Below are 17,056 nucleotides of genomic sequence, written 5' to 3' on the forward strand. Positions count from 1 at the left end.
TTGCCTATAATATTACTGGGAGTTTTCATGTAGTTTCTTTAGGGTTTCTTTAGGATGTAAATGATGGATTCTTTCTGGCTCATTATTCTTGCAGCATCTTGTACATAGAACAGCTCTTCTAAATGTGTTTTCTGCCAAACTACTTTCTAGTTTTCCTAATCGTTCTTCTTGAATAACAAATCTTTCTTCTAATAGTTTGTGTTTTCCAGCTTACTAAGAGATAGTTCATTTGTTTCTAAGTCTTAGCTATCTAGTCTTGCCTATTGATTAACTTTCCTATTTTAGTGAATATCAAATAATTTTGATTTCTGATCATATTAAGCCCTTTTTATTCCTTCCTTTTTCTCCATTATTTCCCTTGACATTCTTGACCAATTGGTACTCCAAGTCAATTTTACTTTCTTGTCCCTTTCTATAGTGTAACCCCCCTTGAAATGTGGTTGGAGTTTTCTCAAATGGGAGGCTTTTCCAAAAATGGAACAAATACGATTTTCCAGCACACTGCTAAGAGGAATAGTGCAGGCCTGCCCAGAGGCAGCCTGCTGAGGGCCAAGTGGAAAGAGCAGAGAGAGCGCCAGAGCTAGACTCAGGAAGCCCCTACTTCCCAGGGTGGTTGTGAGGATCAAATGAGACATTTGCTTAAAAAAATACTTAGAATAGAGTCTGGCACAAGATCTAGGAAAGCGAGACCTCTGCCTCAACCAGCTCTTCCTCCCTCCCCTCCTCCTTTGACTGGCAAAGGGTCCACAGCAGAGGTTATTCATATCTTTTGTTTCAGGGACCCCTTTGACATTGGGGAAGCCAATGGACCTTTCCTCGGAATTGGGTTCTTTTTTAAAGCATAAAAATGCAAAAGATTATAAAGGATAGTGAAGATAAAAATGAAATGTTCTCCTGCATTCACAGATCTAAATACATTCAAACCTCTGTGGACCCCAGATTAAGAATCTTTAGCAGAAAATGCTGGACTTTCCCTCTTCCCTTTACTGTCCTAGAGAACATCCCTGGATTACTGGCTGCATTAGGAGCCAAAAACCAGATGAAAGCAGACTCACTCTGCTTAAAGAAAACCCCGCACAGGAGAGAAAAGGACTTCCAGCAATCTGGATCCAGGACTGACCTTGTTGGCACACGGATTGGGCTATGCAGGGACCCATTTCCCTCTGGAATCTTGGAGAAGACCTTGTCACAGGCATGAGGGGGAAGAGAGTTCCTCCATCTGTGTTTACTGTAGCACCTTAAGGCTGCTTGACTAAAGTGGTTCTCAATTGGTAATGGGGAGAAGAGGGTGTAGAGCAAGCAGCACAGCAGCAGGTGCTTGAGCTGATTACCCAAGAGAATCGAACCTGACTCTTCTGGTACACGGCTACAACCCGAAGGAGACATGTGGCCCAGTTCTAAGAACTGCACTTATGGCTGGGAGTAGAAGTTGGGATAAAAGATGCCTGAAGAATGGAGCCTGGATTGGGAGCACATTAATAAAAATTCAATTGTAGGGGTGGGAGGTGGTTCAGTGACTTGAGAGACAGGCCAGGAGTGGGCGAGGTTCTGGATTCAAATCTAACCTCAGATACAGCCTAGCTGTATCACCCTGGGCAAGTCAGTTAACCCCATTGCCTAGCTCTTACCACTCTTCTGTCTTGGAACCAATAGATGGTGTGGATTCTAAGATGGAAGATAAGGGTTTAAAATATATATATACAATTGAAAGGTGATGAGAGGCTGAACTAGAGTGGTAGTAGAGAGGGGAGATAAGGAGAATGGTGCAAAAATAGTCATATCTGGCTGATGTGAAATTGATATAATTTGGTGACTGAGTAGGGAAGAAAGTAGACAAAATACTCAAATTTCAATAAATATCCAGGTTGATAGTGGTACAATCAATAGAAATTATATAATTTGATTATATACACAATGCCCTATATAAATACAAACTATTATTATCTATTTACAGATGGATATTCCACAACCGTGCTTTGAATAAGACAGGACAATTTAGAGACAAAAAAGGAAAATATTGATGTATGTTTATAATTTTTACATTGAATTTAATCCAGTCTATCAATATTAGACAATTAGAAGTCTTATCAAAATAGATCCCTCATCTTTTATCCTAATCTGCAAATGACCAAAAACATATATACCTACACACACACAGAATAGTTTACATACATTTAAACCCTACACCAACAATCTCTTAAGTTTATTAGCACAAGGAGGCAACATAGCATAAAACGAAAGATTTGGAGTGAGAGGACATGAATTTAAAGCTCTCTCTTCTATTTGTTACTTTAATCTATTGACATAATTATATGATTTAATTGCTTTGTTATTAATATAATCTATTGTGTTTATGCTTTTCCCAATTTGAAGTAAACTTCATTCCAGATATAAATTCAGTACATTGTTGTATAATCTTTTTTAAAATGCTGTTGTACCTTTGTCAAAATTTTATTCAATATTCTTGAATCAATATTCATTACAGATTTTGATTTGTAGTTTTCTTTCTCTGTCCTGATTCTCTGTTTCAAGTATTGGCATTATATTTGTCAAATATAAGGAATTTGGTAGTATCCTTTATTCCCCTCTTGTTGTAAACAATTTATGTAATACTGGAAATAGTTGTTCTTAGAATATTTAATAGAAATCCATTTTAAACCATATTAGTCTTAGGTTTTGTTTCCCAGCCTTTAGGAGTTCCCCTGTGGCTTGTTTAATTTTATTTTCTAGGACTGGATTAGTTCAAGTTTCTAGTTCTTCTTTTGTTGATCTAGGGGATTTAACATTTAAAAAATATTCATGAACTACACTTAAATGATTAGTTTTGTTAGCTTACAATTGGGAAAAAATAGTTTCTAATAATTTCCTTTATTTAACCTTTATTTATTATGAATTTTTTTACATTGGGATTTTATTTTCCTCACATTTTATCAAATTAGCTAATGGTTTACCTATTTATTAGTTTCCTAACCAGCACATTTTATTTTTCATTTCAATAGTTTTCTGGCTTTCAGCATGGTCGATCTCATATTTGATTTTTAGAATATCTATTTCTGTGTTTCATGGTGGGAATAAATCTTTGTTTTTCTATATTTTTTACTTGCATGCCTAAATTCATCAATCTGTTCTTTTTCTCTTTTGATGATGTTTGGAGATATTATATTTCCCCTAAGACTGCTTTGACAAAATCCTAAAAGTTTTCATATAAACATTCATTGTTTTCATTTTCTTTAATAAAATTTTCTTTTCTATAATTTTTACTTTGTTCTACTTTTTCTTTAGGGTTATTTAGTCTTCATTTAATTTAAATCCTTTCTTTAAAGAAACATTACCACCTACCATGAGGCTGGATCTAGTTTTAGAGCCTCAATATGCCTCCTTCAGTGGGTCTCTCTCCAACCTTGATATTCTGTCTGAATTTACTCTTCAATAATCATCACAGTTCCATCTCCCTATACTTTTATCCTCTCATTGATTCTAAATCAATTTGTACAGGTTATTGATTTACAAACCTGTTTCTCATCCCCTATTTCCTACTTTCTTGTTCCCATCCACCTCAAACCTACCTTCCCAATGCCCAACTCTAGATTTGCCTGCCCCTTGCACTGTGTCCACTGAAATGCTTACTGTAGCATCCCAGGTATATTCTCATGTTGAAAGTATTATCAATGCATTGATATTGTAGCCTATGTGCTCATACAGACTCATGGTCATGTTGCTTTTTGATTATTGTATTTCCAAATCTTCAGTCCAAAGGTCAAAAGAATTCCTGGGCAGGACATTAGCTGCCACAGGGTCCTAACTACCTCCTTGTCAGACCACATTCCCTACCAAGTCACATGCTTGATTAACCTCCTCCTCTATGATTATGTGATTGTCAGTTGAGCCAATGTTAAATCCTATGCCATGTCACATGTTTATCAGCTACCTCCCACTATTCTCCAATAAGAGTTTGGGAGCACATGCAGATCCCTCTCTCAGTACCATCAGAGGAGCACACACGATGGAGCCCACGCTTTTTAACTCTTTGTCTCTGAGGCTTTCTTCCTTTATTGCTCTCTCTCTCCCTCCTTTACCCATTTCCCCTCAGTTTCCAATCTCCTTCTCAGGTGTCCACCCATGAATATATTAATTTGTGGATGCAGGCAGTTACACTTACTCCATAAATAACAAAGTTTCCTTTGATCTCAAACTCATTTTCACATCCTTTCCACTACTAACTACACTTTTATTCTTCTCTACCCTTACTCACTGATATTGAGGGAAAAAAAATACTATTTACTCTAGCAACTTTCACGCTCTCCCTTTACTACAACAACACAGCAACTCTCCTCCTTTGAGGCTTTTACTATCCAAATTTATCTTTCAATCCAGGTCCTTAAAGAAATTATCTATTGATACACCATGATATTTTCCTCCATTTAATAAGCTCAATAACTGGTTCACAGTCTTTCCTCTTTAATTTCTATCTTCAGACTAATAATTTCAATATACATATTATTGTTCCCTCAAATATGGTCCCCAATTTACTTATTTCTGTGACTTATTCCCCATTCCTCCACCCTACTTCATCTACATAAAAGATGATTCCAAATGTTCCATTTCCATGTTCACAAACCCTGAAATGTCTTTATGGGGTCACAATTGTTTTTAGCATTCTAATTTTCACCATACTTTATGACCCCTAACTCAATCCTTCATCTTAACCATCACCTCCATTCTTCCGCCCCACATTTTTCCTAAGCCTTCTGGACTCGGCATGCCTCTGGACAGAGACCTGCACTCTCTACATGTTTCTATTTTCAACCCTTTGGCAAAGCAATTCAATTCTACACTAACCTCTATTAATAAATCTTTTCTTATCTTAGCATCAATCTTGCCATACCAAATCTAGATTACTCTGACCATCCATATCCTTTACCTCTATTCATATATTGCTGAACAGAGCTGGAAGAAATCCTGAAATGGAATTAAAGTCCTTACAAATTTGTTATATAATCTCAACTGGATTCTCAAAGCACCAAAACAATCATTCTATTCTTCCCTAACTGATTATACCACTCGCCAAAGCAGCAGTTCTATACCTTGTCATAGGGAATTTAATCTCCTACTTCACACACACACAGACTATTAATCAAGAGCTGCCCCTTGTCCCTTACTCTTCATTTCAAATTGCTTAAATGTGTTCTGCTATTTTTTCCATTACCCTAGTTTTAGGAAATAGACAAGTGACCTTTCTCCTTAACAAGGCATGCCTATCTATATGCGCCCTTGCTCCCAACCCCTCCATCTTCTCAGTAGCTTGACCCCCACAATCATTTCTACTCCCTCTTAACTATATCCCTTTCTCCTGGATGCTGCCCTGCTGCTTACAAATATGCACATGACTTGATCGCATCAACCCCACTAACTACCATCCATATCTATCCTTCGTTTAGTAGCCACGCTCCCTGGGAAAGCCATGTATAGCCAGTGACTAGACTTCTTCTCTCTTCAATCTCTTTCTAATCCACTGCCATCTCACTCTTTAATAAATCCTATTGACTATTACCTCAGTATCAAATATAAAACTCTTTGGGGGCTTTTCTAGTACTTCATAGCCTGGCCCTTTCCTATCTTGCTTTTTCTATTTTTTTTTCAATATTTTAGTTTTGTTATAAATTTCCTTTTGTGACCTAGAGTCATTAAGTTCTGATTACTTCACCATATTTTTGAAGGAGTCCACCACTATCTTGTGAATTTTCTACTTTATATTCTAAATTATTTAATCTTCTAATTTTTATCTCCAGAACTCTTATTTTAATTCCAAATTCATTTTCTGCATCTTACTTCTTCTAATTTTATTTTTATTTATTTATTTTAGAATATTTTCCCATGGTTACATGATTCATGTTCTCTCCCTCCTTTCTTCCCTTCCCCCTCCCGGAACTGACAAGCAATTCCACTGGTTTATACTTGTCTTTTTTTTTTTTAATCCTTACCTTCTGTCTTAGAATCAATACTGTATATTGGTTCCAAGGCAGAAGACTGGTAAGAGCTAGGCAATGGGGGTCAAGTGACTTGCCCGGGATCATACAGCTAAGAAGTGTCTGGGTCCAGATTTGAACCTAGGATCTCCCATCCCTAGGCCTGGCTCTCCATCCACTGAACCACTCAGCTTCCCCCTATACGTGTCATTACTCACAACCTAATTCCATAATATTCATAGTTATAAAAGAAAAATCTTTTAAAAACCACAACCCCAAATCATATACCTATATAACCAAATGATAAATCATGTTTTTCTTCTGCATTTCTACTCCCATAATTCTTGCTCTAGATGTGGATAGCATTTTTTCATAAGTTCCATGAGATTGTTCTTGATCATTGCATTGCGATTAGTAGCAATATTTCTATTACATTTGATTATTCCATAATGTTTCACATTCTGTGTACAATGTTCTCCTGGTTCTGCTCATTTCACTCCACATCAGTTCATGGAGGTCTTTCTGGTTCATATAGAAATCAAGCAGTTCATTCCTTATAGCACATTTCCATCACCACACTTTGTTCAGCCATTCCCCAATCAAGGGACACCCTCTCATTTTCCCTTTTTTTTTTGCCACCACAAAAAGTGCAGCTATGAATATTTTTGTACAAACATTTTTTAACCTCTTTGGGGTATAAATCTAGTAGTGGTATAGCTGGATCAAAGGACATACCATCTGACAAAATACAACACTCATTCCTATTGAAAATACTAGAAAGCATAGGAATAGAAGGGTTTTTTCTAAAAATAATAAACAGTATATATCTAAAACCATCAGCAAACATCATCTGCAATGGGGATAAACCCATTCCCAATATGATCAGAAGTGAAACAAGGATGCCCATTATCACCTCTGTTATTTAACATTGTACTAGAAACACTAGCAGTAGCAATTAGAGAAGAAAAAGAAATTGAAGGTATTAAAACAGGCAATGAGGAGACCAAGCGATCACTCTTTGCAGCTGATATGATGGTCTACTTAAAGAATCTTAGAGAATCAACTAAAAAGCTAGTCTAAATAATCAACAACTTTAGCAAAGTTGCAGGATACAAAATAAACCCGCATAAGTCATCAGCATTTCTATATATCTCCAACTCATTCCAGCAGCAAGAATTAGAAAGAGAAATTTCATTTAAAATCACCCTAGACAATATAAAATACTTAGGAATCTATCTACTGAGACAAACACAGGAAGTATATGAACACAACTACAAAACACTCTCCACACAATTAAAACTAGATCTAAACAATTGGAAAAACATTGATTGCTCATGGGTAGGACAAGCTAACATAATAAAAATTACAATCCTACCCAAATTAATTTACTTATTTAGTGCCATACCCAATTGAACTACCAAAAAAACTTTTTTACTGAATTAGAAAAAACCATAACAAAGTTCATTTGGAAGAACAAAAGATCAAGGATATCCAAGAAAATAATGAAAAAAAATGCGAAGGAAAGTAGCCTAGCAGTACCAGATCTCAAACTATACTATAAAGCAGTAGTCATCAAAACAATATGGTACTGGCTAAGAGACAGAAAGGAAAATCAATGGAATAGACTTGGGACAAGTGACCTCAGCAAGACAGTCTATGATAAGCCCAAAGATCCCAGCTTTTGGGACCAAAATCCACTATTCAATAAAAACTGCTGGGAAAATTGGAAGACAGTATGGGAGAGATTATGTTTGGATCAACATCTCATACCATACACCAAGATAAACTCAGAATAGGTGAATGACTTGAATATAAAGAAGGAAACTATAAGTAAATTAGGTGAACCCGGAATAGTATACATGTCAGATCTTTGGGAAAGGAAAGATTTTAAGACTAAGCAAGAGTTAGGAAAAAAATTACAAAATGTAAAATAAATAATTTTGATTATATTAAATTAAAAAGTTTTTGTACAAACAAAACCAATGCAACCAAAACTAGGAGGGAAGCAACAAATTGGGAAACAATCTTCATAACAAAAACCTCTGACAAAGGTCTACTTGCTCAAATTTATAAAGAGCTAAATCAATTGTAAAAAAAGTCAAGCCATTCTCCAATTAATAAATGGGCAAGGGACATGAATAGTCAATTTTTTATTAATAAGCACATGAAAAAGTGTTCTAAATCTCTTATAATCAGAGAAATGCAAATCAAAACACACCTCACACCTAGCAAATTGGCTAACAAGACAGCAAAGGAAAGGAAAGAATGCTGGAGGGGATGTGGCAAAGTTTGGATATTAATTCATTGCTGGTGGAGTTGTGAATTCATCCAACCACTCTGGAGGGCAATTTGGAACTATGACCAAAGAGCTTTAAAAGACTATCTGCCCTTTGATCCAGCCATAGCACTGCTGGGTTTGTACTCCAAAGAGATATTAAGGAAAAAGACTTGTACAAGAATATTCATAGCTGCACTCTTTGTGGTAGCAAAAAAATGGAATGGGGATGCCCTTTGATTGGGGAATGGTTGAACAAACTTTGGTATCTGTTGGTGATTGAATACTACTGTGCTCAAAGGAATAATAAACTGGAGGGATTCCATGGGAACTGGAACGACCTCCAGGAATTGGTGCAGAGTGAAAGGAGCAGAACCAGGAGAACATTATACATAGAAACTGATACACTGTGGTACAATCAAATGTAATGAACTTCTCCATTAGTGGCAATGCAGTGATCCTGAACAACTTGGAGCGATTTGCTAGAAAGAACACTATCCACATTCAGAGGAAAAACTGTGGGAGTAGAAACACAGAAGAAAAACAACTGCTTGAATACATGGGTGGAGGGGATATGACTGGGGATGTAGACTCCAAATGATTATCCTAGAGCAAACATCAACAACATGGAAACAGGTTCTGATCAAGGACATATGTAAAACCCAGTGGAATTGCAGACCAGCTACAGGAAGGGGTGGGGGGAGGGAAGGGAGGGAAAGAATATGATTCTTGTAACCAAGGAATAATGTTCTAAATTGACTAAATAAAATTTTCCAAAAAAATGAAAAATGAGTTCAACTAATATGAAGTAAAAATAAGAAAATATTTGTCAATATAGTAAAAAGAACAGGGGCTCAGGAGTTCAAATTCCACTTATGCTACTTGCTACTTCTACAAATTACTTAACGAGGCTTCAGTTTCCTTATTCCTAAAATGGGGATTGAACTAGAAGATTTCTAAGTCTGTACTTTCCAGCCCTTTATCTATGAGCTAGGAATAACCCTCTTTCCCTACTTGAATATGTACTCATTAGAAAAGTGGTACTCCCCAAAAGAAGTTATTCCAACAGTTTTGGGGGAAAAAAATGCATCCTTGCTCTCCTTTCCTCCAGGTCTCCAGATAACAAATTTCCTGACACTACACAAATAAAGAAAACCTCTCCCTCTTCTAATTTCTCATAACACTGACACCTTTGACCCTACTATAACTTATCAAGTATGCCTTGTTTGCAGACGCCAAGCTAACTTGCTGACTCCAAGCTTAACTGGAAACAGCTAAGCAATAGAAGATCTGAATTTAAAACCAGGCTCACACTGTTTGCCTCAGTTTCTTCATCTGTCACTTTCCTCATAGCCTTTTAGGTGAGGATGAAATATCTACAAAGTGCTTTGCAAACTTTACAATGCTATATCAATGTTAGCTAGCTATTCTACAAGGTCCCTGAAGGCTGGGGTTGTCAATCACATCTTTGTAGTCCTAACACTTAATAAATGTTGGTTGTAAATTCTGGGTCCATTTCCAGAGATTACTTTATATCCAAGTGAGAAAGATAAGGCCTAGGTATTTATTTATGTGATTGGCAGAGGTGCTTAAAAAAAGCAAAGCAAATAAAGCTTGCTTTACTAACCACTACTACCGTGATGGGGGGTGGATGGGAGGGGTATAATTCCTCTATACCTCACTGCCACATCTTTAGATTTCTCTGAGATTCCAAGAGAAGGTCTCTTGGCAGGGAACGAGGGGGGCCATCCAAGAGGTCCATCCACGCGCACCCTCGCTTCACCATGGAGCATGAATCTGGAAGGAGGAGGCTGGGGGGGTTGGGGGTGCAGGTTGCCCCCTTCCCCCCAGCCCCAGTATTGACTGAGCAACAAAGAAGAGATCATGACGCAGAAGTCCAGACTACAAGCCTGGGCCTCCCTGCACCTCGCTTCAGTTTGCGCCAGGAGACCAACCTGGTCGGCTGCATCCTGAGGAGAAGGGATGAGTTTTGGGGTCACCATAGAAGATGGAGCTGCCATCAAACGCTCAAGCAGCCGCACAACTGGCTGGTCCAGGGGGCCCACCGCAAAACTTGGCTCCCAACCTTGATTATGGAGAATACGACTACACTATAGAGGAATTAGAAACATACGGGGAGTTAGAGACCAGTTTACCACAGAGACTAACGGAGGCCCTCAATCAACAGCTGCCTGAGAACAAGGTAAAGCGAGCTGAGCCTTCCAAGGATGCTGAGCCCGCCCCCTTACTTCCGGATTTGTCCAAGCCTGCGCCTTGGGTGGGGGCGCGAAACCCGGACGGAATGAAATGAACCCGGATGCCCCTCTTTCCTTGGGACCCTCCATTTGACAACCCCGCCCCTTCTCTTTCCCCACTTCCTCCAATCCGGTGTAGAAATGGAGACCGGAAGCGTCGCGTCTCTCCCCCTATGGGAGGTTCTTCAAGCTATGGCGCTGGGCTATGAATTGGAGAGACCTTTAAGATTTTCTCCCTGGGCCTACAGTTTCTGTGGCCTTGGGTAAGTCCTTCAGATCTCTGACCCTCAGATAACAGACATTTCTCCTTCCATTTTGACACAGTATAAGGTAGTATCACAGGGTGTCCTGGGGCAGGGTCGAGAAATTAGGCGTTTTTCACCCGTAATCGCTGTGCTTTTACAATATTTCAGAAAAGAAGCTGTATAGTACAGTAAAAAGCACGTTGGATTTGGAGGGCGGAAGCCCTGGGAATTCTAGCTCTGCTGCAATTTGCTTACCTTGTGACTCGGAGCAAGTCACTTGTTTCACTCCTCAGGGCTTTACTTTCATGATCATCTGTGAAGAGAGAGGGCCAGATTAGATAATATTCAAGGTCCTTTCTAGTTCTAAATCCAGTCAGTGATGTTGATAGCTTAAAAAGAAAGTGTGGTAGTTCTAGGTCCAGGGCAACCATTCAGGATAGGCCTGATTTTTTAAAAAATTCATTCCTATTGTGGAAAGGACCCTCCCCCTCACCCCCCCCAAAAAAAGAACTAAACCTACACGCACACACTTCTTTTTTGTCAAATGCTGTACCTGATTTGGGGTTGGAAAAATGTGATCACTTTACCAATACCCTTACCCCAGCAAAAGTTCTTCACCCAGTTGAAGATGAGTTGGATCTCTCATGGAAATATACATTTTCAACAAGAAACTTTTAATATTTTTAAATGTTTCTCTAACCTAGGCTTCCTCATGCACTATCTGTTACCACCTGAGGCATTACTGCAATTTGGACATTTACTAAATAGTTGTTTTTAAAATTTGCATTGCAGCTGTTGGAAGATGTTCCAGAATATATACCAGAACTGAATATAAATGATGATGACCTTTTGAAACCAGGTGTTCATGTTCAACCCACTGATTCTTTTGTTTATCAAGATCCTTTTGAAGTAGCTCAAACATACTTGGAAAAACATGGCATTATGCAAATATTCCAGGTGAACTTCTCCATCTTCTTTGTCAACTTCTTCCATACTAACTTAATAGAACAAGTTTTTACCTGGCCAATTGTATTATATCACATTTTAAGTAGCAGTGGAGGTAGGGGAATTCATTAGCATTATTGAACTGTGCTAACTGGGGATCCAAAGAGTATAAAACCCAATTCCTGCCTTCAAATGCCAATCTAACTGGGAAGGAATGAATGGAACAAAGATAATTAACAATACAAAATAGTAAATGATTATGTTAGATGGGAGGTAGGTGATCTAGATCACCTGTGGACTGAAAGACTAGGAACGAGTATTTAGGACTGAATCTATACTTTAAACTGAAGATGTATGTGATTTAATGATTTTAAACTTATAGAGGATGGAGGACATTCTAGACAAGGACAGTAATACAGGAAAATATATTATCAGTTGAATGACCACCCCAGAATCTACATTGTGAACTAAAAATGTGTTTAAGGTTACATTTTTGTTGAAATAATAAAGATTGTTGACTTTCAGGGAGTGGACCCATCTTTAAATGGTGACAATTCTTAAGTAAAGTGGAATTACAAGACTGGATTCTCAAGCTTATAAATACTTCGGATTTTTTCCTCAACTTTTTGTGATTAGCACACTTTCTATTAGTCTGTTATTAATGTATAGGTTGTATATGTAAACTTTATTTGAGGTTAGCACAGTTTGACAAAGTCCACTAGAAAAATAAAAATAATATGAAGTATAGGAGTATCTGAAAATACTATCCAGAAGGTTGAGAATTTACACTCTCAATTGACAATGAAGTGTAAAAGGCTTTAAAACACAACAAATGCGAAAATTTTTATCATGAAAACCCTTAAATTGGTGGAATTTTCACTACTCAATAGAGAAAAACCAAATTAATTCTTCTTTAATTTAATTAGAAATATCATAGAGTGTCTTCAGAGGGACTCACATATAGTATTCTTAGTAGTTTGTGTTTTTTTTTATTTGAAATATTTTTCCATGGTTACATTATTCATGATTCCTGCCCTCTTCCAACCCCCTCCCAAAGCTGACAAGCAATTCCACTAGGTTATACATGTATCATTGTTCAAAACCTATTTCCATGTTATTCATATTTGCAGTAGAGTGATCTTTTAACATCAGAACCCTAGTCATATCTCTACTGAACCACATGAACAAACATGTTTTTCTTTGTTTCTACTGCCACAGTTCTTTCTCTGGATGTGGATAGCATTCTTTCTCATTAGTCCCTCTAGATTTTCCTGGGTCATTCCAGTCTGTTACATTCTATTGTACCACAGTGTACCAGTATCTGTGTACAATGTTCTCCTGGTTCTGCTCCTCTCACTCTGCATCAATTCCTGGAGGTTGTTTCAGTTCCCATGGAATTCCTCCACTTTATTATTCCTTTCAGCACAATAATATTCCATCACCAACAGATACCACAATCTGCAAAGAGCGATAGCTTGTCTCCTTATTGCCTATTTTAATACCTTTCATTTCTTTTTCTTCTCTAATTGCTACTGCTACTATTTCTAGTACAATGTTACATAATAGAAGTGATAATGAGCATCCTTGATCCTTGGTAGCTTATTGAAGGAAGTCTCCCTTCTTTATGTTCTGGCAGTTTTATAAAAAAACTTAAAGGAAATGTTGCTAGTGATAGGGTAGAATAAATCCTGATAGCTGTGTTAATGTATTTGTTTACAATCCCCAGTACTATTTTCTGTACCTAAGTAGTACTATTATACTATTGTGTTGAAGGATTCCAATGTCAAGCTTTCTAACCACTGTCTAAAAATGTACTGGAGAATGTGGCTTCATTAAAAAGTAAAATAAATGATTGTCAAACCTAAGTATCTCTGGGAAGGAGGCATCTTGCTCTTATGCCCTCTGATTTTAAAAGGGAAGAAATCAATGTATTTGTGAAAATAACTTAAAAGTATATATGGAAAACTTCAAATTTCTCATAAGAAAGACCCTTCATAAATCCAAATTTTAATGACTTTTTACCAAAAAGAAGATTTATATCTCTTGCATCATCTTCTGGAAAAAAAAGTAAATTATAATTTTCTTAGTTTGACATTGCCCTTCCCACAAGCTTCTAGGAAGATAGTTCTCTTCAGGGAAGAACCTAGTGATTGGAGTTTAGGGGTAATAGAGTATGAGTTCTTGAGCATGAGAAAGGGCAGGAACTGCTTGAAGAAACAAAACAGATTGGAGACTGACAACCAGAACAAAGATTTAGACTCACTCCAGGGAACCATATTACCAGGCTCTGGTAATAAGGGGGATGCATTGAAAAGACTTTTTTTTTTAAAATATTCTTTCACATCAGAAATTAGAAAGTACATATACCTACTTGGGGGAAGCATTTCCATTTTAAAAATCTGTTGGGGTGCTTGTGGTTTAGTAGAAGAGAAAAGTAACCAATATATTCTGATCACATGAGCTTAGCCTGATTAGAACTCTAACATCAAACTTTCAAGCTGTCTTTCTCTCTCTCCTAGCGGATCACTGAAAACTTAATATATGAACAGCCCGATGACCCTTTGCGCTTTTTGCTGTGGCAGGTATGCACTAGACCAAAAGGAAAACAGTACTTTATTTTTAGATCCAGCTTTACAACCAAAGTCCTTAGAATTGAGACTTGATAGTAGAGAAGGGAAGGGGGAGAGATTTCATTAATGGTGTGGAGATAATTTTTTAATTAAGGGTAAATGTATTCAGATGAAAGTAATAGAATTGGGAAGACTTAGAGAGGTAACAAAATGAAATGAACAAATTGTATGGACTATAGGAAGCACATTTATTTGTTGTCTCAAAAAAAAAAAGTACTAACCTGCCTTCATTGTAGCATAGTGGAAAGAATAATTGATCCGAAGTCAAGTTGCCTAGGCTCCAGTTTCAGTTCTGTTACACTGATTAGTTCTGTGACTGAGCAAATTAACTTTTTTTGAGCTTCATTTTCCTTAACCGAAAAATGAAAGGGTTCTACTAAAATAATTCTTTGCAGAGATGGTGACGTTTTGAAGAACAGATGATGAGTTCTGTTTTAGAAGTTTTACTCTTGAGGTGATAGCAGAATATCTATGTGAAAATTCAGGAAATTAGTAATTGCATTTCTTGAAAGAGATCATGCTTGAGGTATAGCTTTGATAATTGTTACACTGAAAGTGGATAATGACCTAGGAAAAGAGTGAAGAGTACGCAACATTTTTGTTGTTCAATCATTTCTATCATGTCTGACTCTTAAATGACCCTATTTGGGGTTTTCCTGGCAAAGACAATGAAGTAGTTTACCATTTCCTTCTCCAGCTCATTTTGCAGATAAGGATCTGATGCAGATGGGGTTAAGTGATTTGCCTAGGGTCACACAGCTAGTATGTGTGTCAGATTTGACCTCTGAGAGATGGAGCTTCCTGACTTCATGCCTGGCGCTATCCATTTTGCCACCTAGCTGCCCACTGAACTTTGAGTGATGGTTTAGAGTAGGGAATAGGACTTGGAGATAGTAAAGAAACAACTGAAATGGAGGACATATAAATTCATGAAAGCCTCCCAGAGAAGAAGAAAGTCTCTAAAAAGTTTAATGCACAGAGGGCAAAGGTCAAGACAAAGGGCAGATATCTGCTAAGATAAATAGGAAAGAAGATGGGATTAGTGAAGGCACAGAGATATTTTGAAATAAAAGTGAAGAGAATGAAGGAAAACCCAGCACTATTTTTCCTAAGAGTGAGAGGCATGTTTATTTGTTGGGAGTAAGAGGAATAAGTAGTAGTAGGATTTGATGACTTGAAGAGTAGCTGCCTTAAGGAATACCATCCCCCCACAATAAGTGGTCCCAACTGTGTGCAATGGGCCCTTGGTCATACTCAGAGTTTATTGCAAGGAGTCCACATCATTAAATAACTCAGTATAATAAATAAGCGAATATACTTTCTGTAGACTGAGTAAATAATTATGTCTTATACACATATGTGCTTTTTCAAATACATGTAGATTCTGTTGTAATTAATAAAATAGAAATTAAAAGTTAACTGAAATTTGCTTTTAATTATGCATTTTCTAAATTAATGAATATGACAAGAAACTCTACAGTGAATAGTACAATTACTATCATGGGATTCAGAAAAAAATTGACATGAAAAAGGAATCCTCAGACTTGAGAAGATTAGGAACTACTGCGCTGCCCTTCAGTCAATTATTAAGCATTTACTCTTGTGCCTGGTACTGGTATACAAAAGTGACATAGTACCTGCTTTCAAAGGAAACAACATCCACATGCAAGTTCTGTATAAAATAAAAGAAAGGTAATGGAGTGAAGGGTAAGGCCCTTGCTACTGGCCAAGTAAGGATCAAGGAGAGGCCTTGGGGGGAAAGTGGCACTTGAGCTGTGCCTTGAAGGAAACAACAGAGGATTCCAATAGGCGTTGAGAAAGGAATGCATGCCAGCTGTGATGGGACAGCCTGTGCAAAGACTCAGATGGACGAAGGAATATCATATGAGGAATAGGAAGAAGACCTGTTTGGGCTTTACCGAAGAATACAAAAAGGGAAATAATGATTTAAGCTATGGAGACAAGTTCTGGAATGGTTTAAAGTGCCGAAGAGAGGAGTAAGAATAGCAACAACTAGTAGCAAAATGACTTGTAAAACATAGTTAATAATTAGCAGAAGCCAGGATTTGACTCCAGATCCAACATATATGTGCCCTACTGTCTCAAAAGAGCTGGAGTTTTCCAACTGAGTAGACAGAAGACTTGTGTGAAAGAGAGCCCCTAAATATATCTCTTCATATTCTATTTCTAGCTTCTCAGGTGATAAATATACTCATGCCCAGAAATAATCATTTTAACAGACATATGTAATCCAATAGTGGTGGTTACAATAATTACAAATAGAAAAAGGAAAATAAAACCTTATTTTTTTTCTTCTTTATTCTCAGATTCAGGACATAATCAAAGAGAGGGATTCCTCCTAAAACCTGCAAATAAAGAACACCTCATTCTCCACTACTATCAGTATCAAAGTGCCTTTTGTTAAAAATATTAACAATTTCTCAGTCTCGAAAATGAGTTCAGGTAGCTAGCTACTTGCAATTACTCAATTTTCTTACTTGATGTATAAAGAGACTCTTTGTAGAATATAAGTAATTATCTGGTTATACCAATACCTGAGGACATCCTGTACTCATCAATGCAAACTTTTCAGGGCATGCCATTTTTTTCATTGATCACCACAGCCTAGGAATCTTACCATATGGTCACCGGACTAGTGAAGAGCTAAGCTAGTCCTCAGACAGTGGCCACGACTGCCTCGGGAATGATGCTTGAAGCCTTACTCCTCTGTAGAAATGGC

The 17,056-nt window shown here is 37.4% G+C and overlaps 1 protein-coding gene across 1 annotated transcript; it reads left to right on the forward strand.

Annotated features, from left to right (window-relative positions):
- Window positions 1–10,160: 10,160 nt before the first annotated feature.
- On the forward strand, window positions 10,161–16,713 carry TEX55 (testis expressed 55). The gene is made up of 4 exons (XM_016433479.2): window positions 10,161–10,444; window positions 11,534–11,698; window positions 14,206–14,268; window positions 16,644–16,713. The coding sequence occupies exons 1-4, from the start codon at window positions 10,250–10,252 to the stop codon at window positions 16,677–16,679; spliced, it is 459 nt and encodes a 152-aa protein (XP_016288965.1). The 5' UTR covers window positions 10,161–10,249; the 3' UTR covers window positions 16,680–16,713.
- The last annotated feature ends 343 nt before the right edge of the window (window positions 16,714–17,056 follow it).

Source organism: Monodelphis domestica, chromosome 4, assembly GCF_027887165.1.
Source record: "Monodelphis domestica isolate mMonDom1 chromosome 4, mMonDom1.pri, whole genome shotgun sequence".
NCBI classification, from domain to species: domain Eukaryota; kingdom Metazoa; phylum Chordata; class Mammalia; order Didelphimorphia; family Didelphidae; genus Monodelphis; species Monodelphis domestica.

What these genes read in the sequence shown, in the direction of transcription:
- TEX55 (XM_016433479.2), top strand. Translation starts at nt 10,250, where the DNA reads ATGGAGCTGCCATCAAACGCTCAAGCAGCCGCACAACTGGCTGGTCCA. An exon ending in AACAGCTGCCTGAGAACAAG is followed by an intron (nt 10,445 to 11,533) that starts GTAAAGCGAGCT and finishes TTTGCATTGCAG; the next exon opens with CTGTTGGAAGATGTTCCAGA. An exon ending in TGCGCTTTTTGCTGTGGCAG is followed by an intron (nt 14,269 to 16,643) that starts GTATGCACTAGA and finishes CTTTATTCTCAG; the next exon opens with ATTCAGGACATAATCAAAGA.